General features: G+C 46.9%; 1 protein-coding gene and 1 pseudogene across 1 annotated transcript in view; one reads left to right on the top strand and one right to left on the bottom strand.

The window, feature by feature from the left end:
- Positions 1 to 16,133, top strand: part of LOC144157727 (uncharacterized) — a 159,782-nt gene that overhangs the window by 136,081 nt on the left and 7,568 nt on the right. The window contains exon 7 of the mRNA XM_077688508.1: positions 10,453 to 10,574. Within this exon, the coding sequence (XP_077544634.1) occupies positions 10,453 to 10,574 (122 nt within the window). The remainder of the gene's footprint in view (positions 1 to 10,452; positions 10,575 to 16,133) is intronic.
- Positions 11,260 to 16,043, bottom strand: LOC144158037 (uncharacterized; annotated as a pseudogene).

Below are 16,133 nucleotides of genomic sequence, written 5' to 3' on the forward strand. Positions count from 1 at the left end.
CTCCAGGCAATCGAATGTGCGAGGGTTGCCGCATTCTTTCTTGTAAAAGGACGGGAAGAGGTGGAAAAGAGAGGCTGGGGGCCGATGAGGCTGCAGCATCAGCTGCAATATTTCCGGCGACTCCGCAGTGAGCAGGAAGCCATTGCAGTTTGACGCTGTGCCGCTGTTGTGTTTCTTGGAGGTGCAATTGATGTATCTGCCATGTCATATGACCTTTCGGCAGCGATCCTAAGTATGCTAGACCTGACCGGGAGTCAGTGAAAAAAGGCCACTTATTGGGTGGCTGCTTTAGGATGCAGAGAAAAGTTTAGGATGTAGAGAGTATGCTTAAGGTGGATGTACAGAAAAGTTTAGGATGTAGAGAGTATGCTAGACCCGAACGGGAGTCAGTGAAAAAAGGCCATTTATTGGGTCGCTGGTTTAGGATGTAGAGAAAAGTAGCCAGCCCCAGCGAGCTCGGTAGCCATCGTTGAGTCTTGGGGCTAAGTGGTACGCAATGGTAGTGTTCGCGACGAGGGAATCCAAATCCCAATCGCCGAAGAGGTACCCGTCACTGAACCATCCATTAACACATGCGTATAGTCTCTATTGTAAGTATTCATCATCATCATCATCATCATCATCATCATCACAGCCTATCTATGCCCACTGCAGGGCAAAGGCCTCTCCCATTATTCTCCAATTACCTCGGTCCTGTGCCAACTGTGACCAATTTATCTGCGCGAACTTCTTGATCTCATCTGCCCATCTAACTTTCTGCCGCCCCCTGCAACGCTTGTTTCTCTAGGGATTCACTCTGCTACACTTAATGACCAGCGGTTATCTTGCCTTCGCATTACATGCCCTGCCCACGTCCATTTCTTCTTCTTAATTTCTACTATATGTCTTTAACACCAGTTCTGTCTTTAACACCCACTCCGCTCTCTTCTTGTCCCTTAATGTTACACCTATCATTTTCCGCTCCATTGCCCGCTGAGTCGTTCTCAATTTAAGTTGAACCCTCTTAGTGAGCCTCCACGTTTCTTCCCCGTAGGTGAATACCGGTAAGATGCAGCTGTCATACACTTTCTTCTTCAGCGACAATGGTAGGCTGCTATTCATTATCTGAGAATATCTGCCATATGCACCCCACCCCATTCTGATCCTTCTAATTATCTCTGCCTCATGGTTGGGATCTGGGGTCACAACTTGGCCTAAGTAGATATATTCGCTTACCACTTCCACTGCCTTGCCACCTATCTCAAACTTCTGTGCTGTCCCGAGGTTATTGATCATTACTTAAGTTTTCTGCATAATAATTTTCAGGCCAACGTTTCTACTCTGTTCGCCCAGTGCGGAATGCATGCTTTGCAATTCGTCCCCCGAGTCACTTAGCAAGGCAACGTCATCAGCAAATCTGAGGTTACTGAGGTATTCTCCATTAACCCTTACTCCCACCTGTTCCCAATCCAACGTTCATGAATACTTCTGAATTGTAAGTATTAATGAGCTCCAATGGAAACAAAGTCAAAGCTGCGGCCGGTATGGGTGCTTTTCGCTTGAGGCGAGGAACAGTGGTTGTGATTTTCATGGCAGGGAACTTTCACGGTGGGTGAAAAAAAAAGGGCTGGGGCCTGGAAATGTGAAGGCAGGACCTCCTCCGCCCTGGAAACATAGACCGGTGCTAGTGGATGCCCACGCTGTCTAGTAACTATGCGCAGTTGCGTTTGACATAGCTCCAGTGCCTGCAGAGCAGGAAACGGACGACGTCTACTTTCTGTCATGGTTCCCACAGTGGATGTGGTCCTCGGAACCCCAAGACAGATTTGTAGTATTTGGCCTACAGGCCAAATTTCTAGCAGTTGTAGTATTTCGTCCTTCCCTTTGGAGAGGGGGGTAAGAGCTGGGAGGCTGCGGCGGAGGAGGCCTTCACAGAGAGCGTCACATAGCCTTAAAAGAGAGCTGACGCTGCATCTACGAGCTTTGTTGGAGAGCATAACAATAATGTGCACAAATCATGTCAGCTTCTCTTTGAAGCTGCAAACGTGTGGTGTCTATGTAAGATGATGGTCAAAAGTGACACCAAGGAATTTGTGGTGATCGACATATGGTATTGGTACACTACAGGCAATGAAATGGTACTTAGATACATCCTGTTAAGTGAAGGCCATTGCTTTGCACTTGGCGGATGATATCTTAAGGCCGCGTATTGCGGAAACCTTCGCAACCGAGATAATAGCGCGCTGTAGTCTCGCTCCAATCACACGCCGTTTGTGGCCTGCGAACCAAATGGATATATCATCGGCGTACATTGAGGTTTTCACCGATTGCGGCAGACATCTCTGAAGTCCGACCAAAGAGACGTTAAAAAGAGTTGGGCTCAGGACGCCGCCCTGGCGGTGTCTCAGCATTTTGCGATGACATGTCACTGTCTGCTACGCGCTTGTAGATACTTCGGCCGGAGAGATCCATCGTACATGGATCCCTAAATAACTGCGGACCCCATAGCTGTGCACATACCTCCAAGGAGCACGCAGTCATGAGCCGATTTTATGCAAATAAAGACTGCGATGGTTAACTGCCGTCGAGCCTTTGCCTCCCTAACATGTCTTGCAAGAACAATGACGTTATCAATGCTTCTCCGCCCTTGCGCAAGCCTGACATCTGCGACAGATATATACCTCTCTCAGTGAAATGCAAGTCCAAGCGCTGTAGTACCATCTTCTCTATGAGTTTAACAATACAGGTGATGAGAGCAATTGGTCGATACGAGTTAATGTGCGTAGGCACATTTCCAGGCTTTAATTCTGTTACAATGCGGGCGCGCTTCAACTCTGGTTCAACGTGGGCAGTTTCCCAAGAATGGTTAAACACTGAAAGAAGCCGCCCCTTCGCATTAACACTAAGATAACTCCGAACCACGTAGCTAATGCCGTCAGGACCTGGCGAAGAAGCTTTCTGAACTGAGGCCAGAGCGGCCTCGAGTTCCGCCACACAAAAGGGTGTGTCCAGGTAAGATGCGCTGGCGGATGGGGGGCTCATTGTTCCAACGGTGCTTGTAGGAAGTGAAAATCACCGCCCTTGCGTGGCGGTGATTTTGGCACAGAAGGCTTCAGCTACATCGAGGTCAGCTACATCGAGGTCACAATTCTCAAGGAAATTGTGAAGGGATGTAACTGAGCCCGTGGTGCACGAAGACCACGAAATAGACTCCACATCCTCGTGACAGGCTTTCTGTGGTCTAATTTGGAGCAAAACGACATCCATTCACGCTTCGAGAGCTTTTCAAAATGTCTCTGAAGGATCTTTTGCGTGTGTCTGGCCGCTTGTACGACTTCAATCACAAATCTTTTCCGTACATGTCTTTCCGCCCTTCTACGGATCGGCCGAAGATTGTCATTCACCGTCAGCCACAGTACACTCCTTAGAAAACCTGCCGGCTTTGCTGCACAACCTCCGGGCTTTCGTGATGCTGTCGTTAGCGTCATCTTAGGACGAGAAAATGCCAGCGCTCTCTTTTATTGCAGTGGTAACACCTTTACCAGTTCACAAATTGAACCGCAGGTTTGCGACGGCCAGCAGGAAAGCCACCCAGAGTGATGCACGTTGGTGTGTGGTCGCTTCCATGGGACGTAATGCAGGCACACAAGCTTGGGGTCGTCAGTGACGCCGCAGAAACCACGGTGATGTCAAGGGCGCTCCACCTCCTTCCATGATGATATGTTGGGTCCCCGGCGTTAACTACACATAAACCAAGGGGGTCAGCAATGTACAAAAGGCGACGTCCTTCATATTTTGCTTCCCCACGAAGGGTGGTGCGCATTGAAGTGTCCTGTCAAGATGTTTGGAGGCGGTGCAGCGCGAATAATGTCTTCTAGGCGAGTGGCGTTCAGTGATGACAACATATGGAGGATATCTGCTACCGTGCTGGCAGCTGAGACGTCACCTGCTATGCACTGCTTCTTCACCGGCCTGGCGGAGTCAAGAGGTGAGAGCTTATGGGCAGCATGCTTCGCTAGGCTGCCCAGAAAAAAGAACGGAGAAGCGACCAGGGACACAGGCCTAGTAAACCTGGGTGGCGTGTCACTGCCTGACAAAGCCGCGGAGCAGCTAGGTAAGGGACCGAAGTTCGCTGTTCCCCCAGAGCCGAGACCAGCAGACTTGACAGCCATGGTGCTTGACATGGCCAGAAAGGCTTCTGAAAATGAAAAAAAACTTACCTCACTGAAGCGGTTGGGAAAGTAGAAGCGGCAACCCGCAAAGTACCCGACAAAAAAAGCGTGGCACAAGCAAGATCAACAGTCAAGTGGCTAGAACCGAATGATTGCCGACAACTTCTGGGAAACCAAAGGGGAACTTCGTGATCTTCGACAAAGAGCAATATAGAGGAAAACCCACGCAAGTGTTGCTCAAAACCTTTACGAAGGAAGAGTGCTAGGACGCAAACTCGCTGACAAAGGAGCAATCCCATGCAGCTTCATTGTGCGAAAGTGGGGGACACGAGAAGTTAGCAAGAGAAACGAGAGAGAGAGTAAGAGAGTAAAGGTGTTTGCCTTAATGTCTTCTTTGCTGTGAAGACACACAAAGGGGGCATGCCCCTAAGGGCTATCGTCGAGGACAAGGGGACATGACAGAGAAGGGTAGCACTGTTTCAACACCTCACCAGCAACACCTCACCACACTCATGACCCATACCTTCTAAGGACCTCTCAGGAGCTAGTGACCTTTCTGCAGCAGGCGTCACCCTTGCACTGTTTTTCCATTGACGTGAATGAGCTGTTTTGCAGCTTAAGCCGAAAAGTCGCCACCGAAGCCGTGGAGGAATGTGTTGACACCTACGGAAATGTCCGCTTCCAAAACCAGTGATAGGTGGCCGCCAGTGACTTTCTAGGGCTGCTTCAACTTTATGTGGATGCATTGTGGGTGGTGTTCAAAGAACGCACCTTCGCGCAGAAGTACAGCACATCTATAGGATCGAGTTCAGCGCTGCGATATGTACCTGGCCCGAGGGGACCGCTTGTTGTAGCACGTTTCGAAGGGGATGGGCGTCACTCGCTGCTTTCGATACGTGGATTACTCCCTCGTGTGCTTTCTGTGGGGACAATGGGGAGAAAACATCGTAATGAAGGTTATCGGATCGTTAAGCAATGCCCATGCAGGGGCTGAATTCCCGCACGAGGTACGAGAAGACTGGCGCCTGCAGTTTATAGATGCGAAGCATCTCTTGCTCTCGGTTCCGTCGTCCGTCGTCCGTCCGTCCGCACCTCTCCCCCCACACTATAAAAAAAGAAATAGTTAGCGGCGCCCGGTTTCGATCCCACGACTCTCTGGACGCAACGAGAGCTACGTGGCCCTCTTCCAACGGCGCTACAAAAGCGAGACAGGACCTACTGCTACAAACGCGCCTTATGTCCTTGACTCATTAAAACTACGTCAAGAAGCTGCTGATATAACGAAGGCACGCGGAGCTGAATGTCAACGAAAACGATGAACTGAAAACTTTAGAGGACGATCTTGCACCTCAACCAGAGAAGAGTGCGAAGAGGGCGGGCAGCGGGATACTATAGTGAGCACGCAATAACGACGATAACTAGAAGGTGTTCGATGAGGTAACGCCGGTGTCGGTCTCTTCGCTGTCTCTGCATTTCTCTCTCTCTACATGCGGGTTCGCACTACGTTCTCATTCGTGCTCCGATAAATTAAACAACATAACGGCAACATAATGGAGCCTACACGGAACCCCTATGATGCTTCGCATCCTCCTCATGGTTCCCCACGGGAAGATGGTGTCCTTTTTTTGGACATCAGCCTTGTGCTGCAAAGTGACCCCGCTTCTTAGAAGTACCTGACCACAAGTGAGACGAAATTGCTCCCACACGTCTCCGGGCACTCTAAGCTGGTCAAACGAAGAATAGCCACAGCGTGAATAACGCAGGCTCTTTCCAAATCTTGCCACCACGTCCTAAAGGAAGCGTAAATGTGCAGATCTGCCGGCTCAACAAAAGCGAATTCCCAGAACCACTGCTCCGGGGCGTGGCACAGAAATGCTTAAAACGGACAACGCGGTGTTGGGCATCCGCAAGAAAAGGAATGTAGAAGATCACTGGCAGTCATTCCGTACATCCACAACATCTCACACGTGCTGACAAAGCTTGCCGACAGATACAATGTGAAATTCTTTTTTTGCGCCCCACACAAGATCAATGGACTGGGCAAGCGGATGAACAAGTATGACGCTCAACGCACACGCGGTGAGGTAGAACTCACGAACCGTCCATTACGTGCGAGTCACAAATCGTTTACAAAATTTCGTTGGACTGTGGGAGGTCCTATATAAGACAAACCGGAAGATACCCAAACGAGCGGCCTCGAGTGTATAAGAACGCATGCCCGAAGCTACAAGCGCCTGGCCATTTTTCCGATCACAGCAAAAAATTGCAAGTGCGAACCGAAGCTCGAAGAAACAACAGTATTGGCACGCTCCCACAACAGAACGTCAGGGAGGTAATAGAAGCCTTCAGTATGGCATCAGGGAGCGAAGGCGCATGCGTCAGCCAGCCATCCGTGTTTCTAGAGAACATTGAAATTAGCCTCTTGCAGAAAGACGTTCCTCGTGTTGCAGTGAGCTAGAGAGAGGAGAAGGGTGACGCGTGTGGCCAGCTCTGAGTGAGACCGCGCGAACAAGAGGTGACGACAACTACTATCAAGAATTGGGTGGTTTTGCGTGGTGGTTTTGAATGTTTGTCTTTCTATGTTTTTGTTTCGAATGTTTTTCGATAGGGTCCGGAAACAAAGGCCAGTTGATGTTGGCCCTTTCATAAGTGTGAATGTTGTTTTCCGCCATCCTTCGTGTTCGTCAATTTAACTTAGGGCTGTGTTTGACTAGTAATAATGTACCAATGAGTCCAGAAGCAAGCTGCCATTGTACTCTAATAATACAGTTTCCTATTAAAACATACGTACGCACAAGTGTTCGTGCTTACCTGGGGTAGTTAGCGACTTTGATGGGCTCTGTCGGTACGCTGGCTGTAGCCAAGTGATTAAGGTTATTCGAAGGAGAGGGCTGCTTTGTGGACGCTTACAAGCCACCCAAAATTTTGTGTGCCAGGAGAAGGATATGAACGGAGTTCAGAGGTCTTGGGCGTTAACGTAAAACCGAGACCTCGGGGAATACCTTGTTCCTTCGCTTTACGTTTTATCGCCGCTTCGTGCTCTCACCGACAATGGCAACCTCTCCACCTTTCTCACATCTTTTCTTAGCCACTGCTGGCAGTGTGAAGAGCGCTTCAGCACCCGTTCTCCATAACACTCATTATTTTGGCAAGAAATACTGCTGCCAAGCGGTTCGTTTAACACTTACGCAGAAAACTGTTTCCCCTCCCGCAGAAAACCACTAATTTTTTTCAACATTCTTTCCCTATATTCACTATATGTACAAGGAACACAAACGCACCCCAACAAAATCTACAGATGACAGCTACTTGATAGTACAATAACTTAAGGTGATTGATAAAATGGGTCTTAGACAAGCGAATTACCGAACCAATTGAACCTACCAAGAACAAACGTAAGTGCCCATTGGGAGGAACCATCCATTATTGTAGCCACCTTCATTGCGTCCACATTTTAAACGAGCCGCTTAGGTGAGACGCCAACAAACCTATCAGACAAAACGAAAACTCCCTCGTGGATTATAGTGCGCACATGTGATATTGGCGAACCTGTTGATGTCTCTGGCAACGTGGAAGTAGCAGCTGGAGGTGAGATTCCTACGGCAGTTGTCCTGACTTGGTGCCTATATTCTACCCTTGCGCTGGATTAATAGCATTGTTCGTTCATATGCTGATGTCTTGGCGAATAGAAGTTGAGACACCATGTAGTCGCTCCTCATGTGAAACTTCGTAACGCGGCGCTTATAAACTTGCCTAACCATGTATTTATGGAAGATTTTATCTTCATCAATTACTTTTTATTTTTAACGCCGTTAGAGAGCGCGTCAAAAAGCCCCCACAGAGCAATAGCACTCGTCTCTGGTGAGCACTTTTTTGAAAAGTGTTTCGATATATTCTGATATCTGCCAAAAAGGTTGAAAGCGAAAGAGAAAGGGGTTTTTTCGGCGCTATCTCCTCCCATAGGGTCAAAGAAGCCAGAGCTACGCTGGGTTGGCTGGTGACCAAACCCCACCCTTGCTTGCCACCGCTAGTGAACAGCTCCTGTTAGGTACTGCCACCAGGAAAAGGTGTAACCAGTACGCGCACAGTGGGCCGTCAATAAATTGTGCGTCTATTCCAGCAGCGAAGCCAATTCCTGTAATATTTTATTTCTTTTGCCGCTAACTCAAGCATATATACGAGCTTCACGTAGTTATATACACTACTCTCTCGGAGTTTGCTGCTGGCGCATTCCTATATAGCTTGCACTGTCATGGAAGCATAAACGAAATCGTTACTACTAACATCTGTCTCTTGCAATAGTGCATACTTTTTAAATGCTTTCTTCCAAATTTATTTTGGGTTTTACAAAGCCCGTTCACAAAATAGGGCTGCGCACAGTGATGGTGCGTCGAGATTTGGCTGCTTCTGCACATACTTGAAAGCAATTTGATGAGCTCTGCCTATTCGCTCTTTATGATACCACCATCCGTGCTCTGGGGAAGCTAAAGGTGGGGACAGGTATCTTTTTTATAGTATACAACATTATTAGGCAGCTTCTGTGCCTTCCCATGGCATGACTAACTTCGCCTTGCGTAACGAGCTCTGCCAATACTGCGAGGCCCTAAACAGCCCCAAAAACGTGTGTTTCAGTCAGGACACTCCGCATGTCGTCACAATCGAGAGTGACGCGGAGCACACAGTGCCCAAACTTTTGTTTGCGATAATTCAAAAATACTTATGCAATGGTTTATTACCAGTGTGAAATATACTTTGTCGATGATTTCTTCAGAACTACTCCAGTTTTTTAACTTTTCCATACTGTATGTGTACAATTTCGGCTTTAATGACACCGGCCGACTGATCTGTATGATGATAACTTTCTACTCTTCGCAGCATTATGCTTTTATTCTTTTTGGATTTTTTTGTTTTCTGTAGCAATTATTCTTCTCGCCAAGAGTCTGCCGTGTAAATTGCAGCTCAGTTCCAATTTCTTCCAAAATGGAACCGCTTTTCAACCAGCTGAAAAGACTTTTATATACTCGATCACTACTATTCTGCAGAGTAAAAGAGATTTTCACAGTTTTTAACACAGCAGTGATTCATTTTGGCGGAGTGGTGGATTGGCAAAATAAAACTTTTAATCAATACAACTAGAACCATGTTGCCTGTCAGCCGTAATAAAAGCCGTAGACTTTATACAGATCGGTTTCTTTGCCTACAATGAAAATACTAGCATCAAAGATAGGGCCTGCGACTTCCAAGCGCGATCGACGCTTATATATGAGAAACACGGGTGTTCGCAAGAGCACTGTTTTGTACATTGCTCTCTATTCGATTGACGCGGTACTGTTTTCGGAAGTATACCTTTTTGCAAATAAAGGGTTTCAAATTACATAAGATGTAATTCAAGAAGGGTTTCCTCCTTCGGTCAGTCACGCGGACATCAGAAATACCAAAATTGAAGCGAGCCGCCCGCGCAGAACCATTTTTTTATAAATTTTAATTAATGAGAGCGGAGTATGGCAGAAAACGGCGAATGGCTCTGCCTCGTTTAAATATTCTGCGGGGCCTTACTCTTAGAGAAATCCGCCCTTTGTGGTGAATAAATATTGTCAGATCATATGAGCACTTTAATACCTACAACGCTGCCAGTAATATGAAAAAAAAACAGCGCAAAATACACGGCCAAGTATAGAACTACAAAGCACAGGCGCTGACGAACAACAGAGCGCTTCTTGGGCCTGTCCTTCGGCCTGTTTTTCTTCGTAGTATAATGAACCATTTGGGCCTTCTGCAAATCTTTCTATCAGTAAAGAAAATAAATAGGAGAGGCATCAATGGAAGAAGAAACAGTGACACTACTGGTTACTGTCTGTTTTACAGCGCCCTGCTCGGGCACTATTTTTCCGTCAAGCGCTTTTGTTCTATATGAATATGTATCAACAAGCCCCAAGTATACATTTTCAACAATGCGCATGTTTGCTGGTATAGTGGACAGCCGAAAAGCTTTTGCTTTTTCTTTGAGTTATTTGACGTGTTGGGAATGAGACTGAAAAACGAGAACGAATGAAAGTTCACTGCGACGAAATACGTGAACTTATTCATGTGTTTTCTCTACTTGCCCTGCCGTGCTACTCAACTTATCATCTGTGGCGTTAATATACGTGCGCGCCTTCTGAGCAAAACGATCTCCACTTTATTATCTCGGGGCATTGAATAGTTGGTGTGTATATAATCAGAACAAATCAATTTAGGTTTCTGTATTGTGCTTGTGCAAACAACGTTTTTGTTTCAAAGAAAGCTTTTATTTTTGGTCCAGGCTCTCAAGGAGGTACAAGGCAACGACGAGAATAAAAAAACAATCATTGCTATCGGCTTGTTCGGGTACAACGAACCTCAAGCATGGGAAATGTACAAAAACTGGATAAAACAAGCAACAGAGTAAGTATAAATGAATTTGGCTTTAGTAATGAAACCATGAACACAGCGATAAAATCGTCATGCTGTATCGGGAGCATGTTCCCATCCTTTGTTAACAGGGTAGCTGTAGTTGCTGGCTGTAATATCTTCGGTGTAATCATAAAATCCCAGGTCGTATTTACTCTCGCCGGTTACCGCGCACTTGTACGCGCGCTTCCCGAGGAGCGCCCCTCTTCGTCTAGGCTTGCGCATGGCGCTTGCCAGAAAGTACGAAAAGAAAGTTCACGCGCGTCCGCGCCTCAATGGGACAGCACAAGACAAATCGTTGTACGGGCCGCAGTTCGCGATGCCGGTTGAGGCCGCCTTTCGCGCGTGCTCGTGCGTTCCAGTTGTAGAGAATGATGAAAGGCTGGCGGGCACTCTGAGCCCGCCAGTCATGCTTGAGGAAGACGACGAAGTCACCATGAACTTTCAGCGGTCCCTCGAAAATGGTTGCCTGCCTCTTGATTGGCACGTCGGGAAGCTGGTTCCATTACATAAATCAAGTCGCAAGCATTCTCCTTTGAATTACCGCCCTGTATCTCTTACTAGCACCCTTTTGCGGAAAGATTCCTCTTCCGCGAAAGAATAGCGCTGGGACCCATTTTACGCGGCAAGGCGCTTTGCGACAAACTCGACGAGCCAATCAGCGCCCAAGTCACGTGAGCTAGGTCACGTTAGCGAGGTCAGTGTTCTCCTCGGGGAGCTGGGCCGGCGCGGACAGCTGGCGAGCGCGCAGTTCTTCCGTGCCACACCGGTTTGAGCCGCCGCCGCCGCCACCTTTGCGCGCGCGCGCTCCCAGAGTGTGGCCTTCAAAAAGCGGCGGCGTTTTCGCGTGTGCGGCGCTGCGCGTGCGTGGCGCCGCAAGTGAGGACGTACCTTAAGACTTACTCATGTGAAACAAAACTGGTATCTTTCACACACAAACTCAACATCATCCTTGACCGTTCTTCAATAGCTGACTCCATATTTCTTGATTTTTAGTAAACGTTCGATAAAGTTTGCGATTAGTTGTCATCTAAACTTAATCAACTAAATCTGGACCCCAAACATCTTACTTTGCTCGAAATATTTCTAAGCAATCATTTCCAGTACGTTTCGGATAACAATACTTGTTCCCCTCAAATACCCGTTCGTTCTGGGGGGCTGCAAGGTTCCCTACTTGGTCCTCTGCTTTTTCTTATCTATATAAATGGCCTTCCTTCTGAAATTTCTTTTCATATAGATTTGTTCGCCGTCGATTGCTTTCTTTTGTTTGTGAAATAATCTCTAATGATGAAGTAGCCACCCTGTTAGCTGACCTTAATACAATTTCTGTCTGGTGTACTAATTGGACAATCCAACTAAACACTCGCAAATCTAAATTCATGAGAGTATCGAGAACTTGTAATGCTCTACCCTCTTACTTCCTTAATAACATTGCTTTAGGTACTCCTAACAGTTGTAAATATTTAGGTGTTCATATAACCTCCGATCTGGGATGGGGTTTTCACCTTGATTAGGTCAATGATAACGCTAAGATTGATTGATTGATTGATTGTAGGGTTTAACGCGCCGACGCAACGGAGGCGATGAGGCGCGCCGTAGTGGAGGGCTCCGGATTAATTTTGACCACCTGGGGATCTTTAACGTGCGCCGAAATCTCGTACACACGGGCGTTTTCGCTTTTCGCCTCCATCAGAAAAGCGGCCGCCGCAGCCGGGAATCGAACCCGCGACCTCGTGCTCAGCAGCGCAACGCCTTAGCCACTGAGCCACCGCGGCGGGTATAACGCTAAGAGGAGGTTAAGATATTTGCGCCGTAATTTTTCTAAAGCCCCTTCCTCATTAAAACTCCTTTTACATAAAAAACTAATTCGTCCGAAACTGGTATACCCCGCGTAGCGTTTGGGATCAAGCCCAGCATAACCTGATACATTCACTTCAAATGATCCAAAACAACTCGGTCCGTTTTGTACATACTAACTATAATCGTGCAGCCAGCATAACAGCAATGAAAGCTAGTCTTAACCTTCCATCTTTAGCATCTAGACGCAAAATCTTTCTCCTCAGCCTGTTACATAAAATATTTCACCATTCAATCCTACGTGATGAGCTCATTTTCCATCCACAGTATACACCTCCTCGTTTAGATCATGTTCATAAAGTAGGAGTGCCATCATGCCGAACCAACAGTTTCTTTCACTCATATATACCTCGCACACCCCATGAATGGAACCACCTGAAGGCACTTACGGCCTCCATCCTAGATCACCAATTATTTAGGAATGCCTTAGCTAATATTGTATATGCTAGAAAGTTTTTTGTATCTTATAATGCACTATTCCTATTCGGTTTCTGTTTGTTAGCTAACATTGTATAAGCAACAAAATGTTTTGTATCGTATATTTCACTACTTCCGTTCTGTTTCCCTTTACAACCACTCTCCTCTGTAATACCACATGGTCCTGAGGGCACCAATAAATACAATAAATAAAAAATTTGGAAGAGTCCTTAGGTAATGCTGGTCCCTAAACACACTGTCCTCGGAGTAATCCAAGATGACTACCTAAAGTACAGGTGCCGTCAGAAGTAATTGGAGCACGGGAGCTGTGGCCGAACTGCATAGGAGTGCCGTATAGCTGCACCGTCATTAAACTAAAGGAGTAGAACACGCATTCGTGCCTGCCGACGCCGATAGCCCCTGTATACTTCTAAACCTTCCTACTTTACGAGGCTTCGAGAGTTGTTCACCGCACACTGGTTTCAGCCATGTCGCTGATAGCAGACCCACCTAAAAATATTAGAAAACAAAATTGTCACTTTAGATCTCTGTGATTCCGACGCTCCTCATGCAGCACGCGGGTGCTGAAAGCGTGAGAGCGACGTTGCCAGATACCGCCTCTGCCATCAGCGCCATCGCTGAGACCAGTATGCTGCGAATAATGCTCGAGGCTGCGTTAAAGAAAGTCGGTAGAGAAGTAGAGATGGGCTATCACCATCGGCAGGCGCTCATGCGTGTCGTGTTCTGCTCCTTTCGTTTATTCCCGGTGCAACCAGAGCCACCTAAAAGTATTGGAAAACAAAAGTTGTCACTTCAGATCTCTAAGATTCCGACGCTTCTCAAGCAGCACACGTGCGCTGAAATCGTGAGAGCGACATTGCCAGATACCGCCTCTGCTATCAGCGCCATCGCTGAGACCAGTATGCTGCGAATAATGCTCGAGGCCGCGTTAAAAAAGTGGGTAGAGAAGTACAGATGGGCTATCACCATCGGCAGGCGCTCATGCGTGTCGTGTTCTGCTCCTTTCGTTTATTCCCGGTGCAACCAGAGCCACCTAAAAGTATTGGAAAACAAAAGTTGTCACTTCAGATCTCTAAGATTCCGACGCTTCTCAAGCAGCACACGTACAGTGGCTGGAATAGGGAAGTGTGACGAAGGCCCGGCGGCTCGCGTGCGCTTCTTGGATGCAACCGCACGGTGGCGCTCATGCTCGCTTTCACGTCGCCCGACGGTCCGGTCAACGCGCGTCAGTTGCAATCGGATGAGCCATAGAGCTTCTCTTTGGGATAAGCGCTTTAACTTGCGATGCGTTTCTATTACATCAAATTCGTTCAAAATTCAAGCAATCGTGCAATAATGTAGGCACGCTATTATTTCCGCGTGGAACACGCTATTAGTGTCGCAATCAAGGCTGTCTATGTGTTCTCCTCGGAGGCGGTCAGCCTGTGAGTTTCGCTTCATTGGAGTCGTATTTGGTGCAGAAATTAGACCGTGCAAACAGAGACTCTGAAGAGTCTTTGAACCTACTCTGAAGAGACCCCAACCAAAAACTTTGTCGTGCTTGCAAAGTTGAATATCAGCCTGAACTGCTTGTTTTTGAAAGCTGCCTTGGGTCACTGAAAATTTTCGCTTCTCCGCGATTCATTAGAAAATTTCTTACGCGTATTATGAATAAGTGTGGCCGGACATAAGCAAAATATTGTAGGAATTTTGACTCAATGTTTTCAGCAATCACTGCCTTTCTTATGCTGTCAAATGTAGATTCATTAATCAAAACCATATTAGTTTCGGGTTCGTTTCCTACAACGAACTATTTTAATTTCAGTTCGTTTCGAAATAAAGAACACAATAAGCTTTAAGTGCATCTTCTTCTCTCTTTTCAATGCTCGCTCCTTGTTGAGAGACTTCGTGTAAAAGTGAAGGCGAGTCATCATGAAAAACTTCACAATGCTTTAAGTGCTTCTTCTTCTCTCTTTTCGATGCTCGCTCCTTCTTGAGAGACTTCGTGTAAAAGTGAAGGCGAGTCATCATGAAAAACTTCACAATGCTTTAAGTGCTTCTTCTTCTCTCTTTTCGATGCTCGCTCCTTGTTGAGAGACTTCGTGTAAAAGTGAAGGCGAGTCATCATGAGAAACTTCACAATGCTGTTAGCCAGTGTCTTATTGTGGGCAGTGCAGCCCACAAGCGGCAAGTTATGCAAAGAGTCCATCCCTTCACTTATGCTGTCCCTGTGCAGCTTTTTCCATCTAAACCAAAGTGTAAAAGAATTCTCAAGAGCTCCTATGAAGGAAAAGAGCTCTTGGGACGGGTACAGCAGCCCGCCATTGTCACAGAAAGCAGTGAACGACGAAATGTCCTTGTCTGCATCTTCTGCTGATGTGAGGAGGTCCTCGAAGCAGTCACGGCACTTTGTTGTCAGGATCTTACGTCGGGCAACATATCCAGCCAAATAATATATCAGTCTTGCGTCGCTTGTTTGTTCTGGATATACATGGTCGGGGACTATTGAGGAAGCTTTCAGTGTTTTTGATGCCTCATCCAGCTTCCCAGAGTCTAGAGGAGTGTCTACATGACCGGCCACGTCACTTGTTCCAACTAATGCCATGAGTGCTCCACCTGCACAATTTCCAGTGTCTGGAGCTTTCGCCAAATTATAAAAGCTGAGGCAGTTCACTGCCGTCAAAAACTGTGCAGAAGTGGGGTGGTCATTGCAGCCAAAAAATTGGCGAATGATACCAAACAGATTTTCAATGGGATCGTGGCTCAACCAGGACGTCAAAAGGTATTTGTAGCCAATCTTCTCGGTTAGGTACGTAAGAAGATCCAGTGTAGCTTTCAAAGTCACTCTGAGGCCCAGTGCTGTGCTGTATGACAGGAAACCTACCTTTTCAGGTCCAGTGACTGCTTCCCACTCATCAATGTAATTAAGGGCTTCCAAAAGCACCTTTTCTTCTCTGGAGCCAGGCTTGAGTGCACCAGATGGTAGCCTTGACGTCATCACAAGAATTAGCTTCTGCATGAAACTAACAAACTTCCCAGTTTGACCTCCATAGTCGTAAAATTTTGCGATTTGCTTCTTGTAAAAAAAAGGCCACGTAAAACCTCTGCACTGAAAAGGTGGAAGGCAAAGTTTACTTTCATTTTTTCGATGTCATTAGGCCGAACATGCACTGTGGTTATTTTGGGCATTACCTTCAACGTGGTAGCACACTTGTCATTTTCATGAGCTACTTTGATAGGCTTGACGTCTACATGCCCCTCTGGTGTCTTGTAACTGTG

This window comes from Haemaphysalis longicornis, unplaced genomic scaffold (genome assembly GCF_048455015.1).
Source record: "Haemaphysalis longicornis isolate Haplotype H1 unplaced genomic scaffold, Haemaphysalis longicornis Haplotype H1 scaffold_10, whole genome shotgun sequence".
Taxonomy (NCBI): Eukaryota; Metazoa; Arthropoda; class Arachnida; order Ixodida; family Ixodidae; genus Haemaphysalis; species Haemaphysalis longicornis.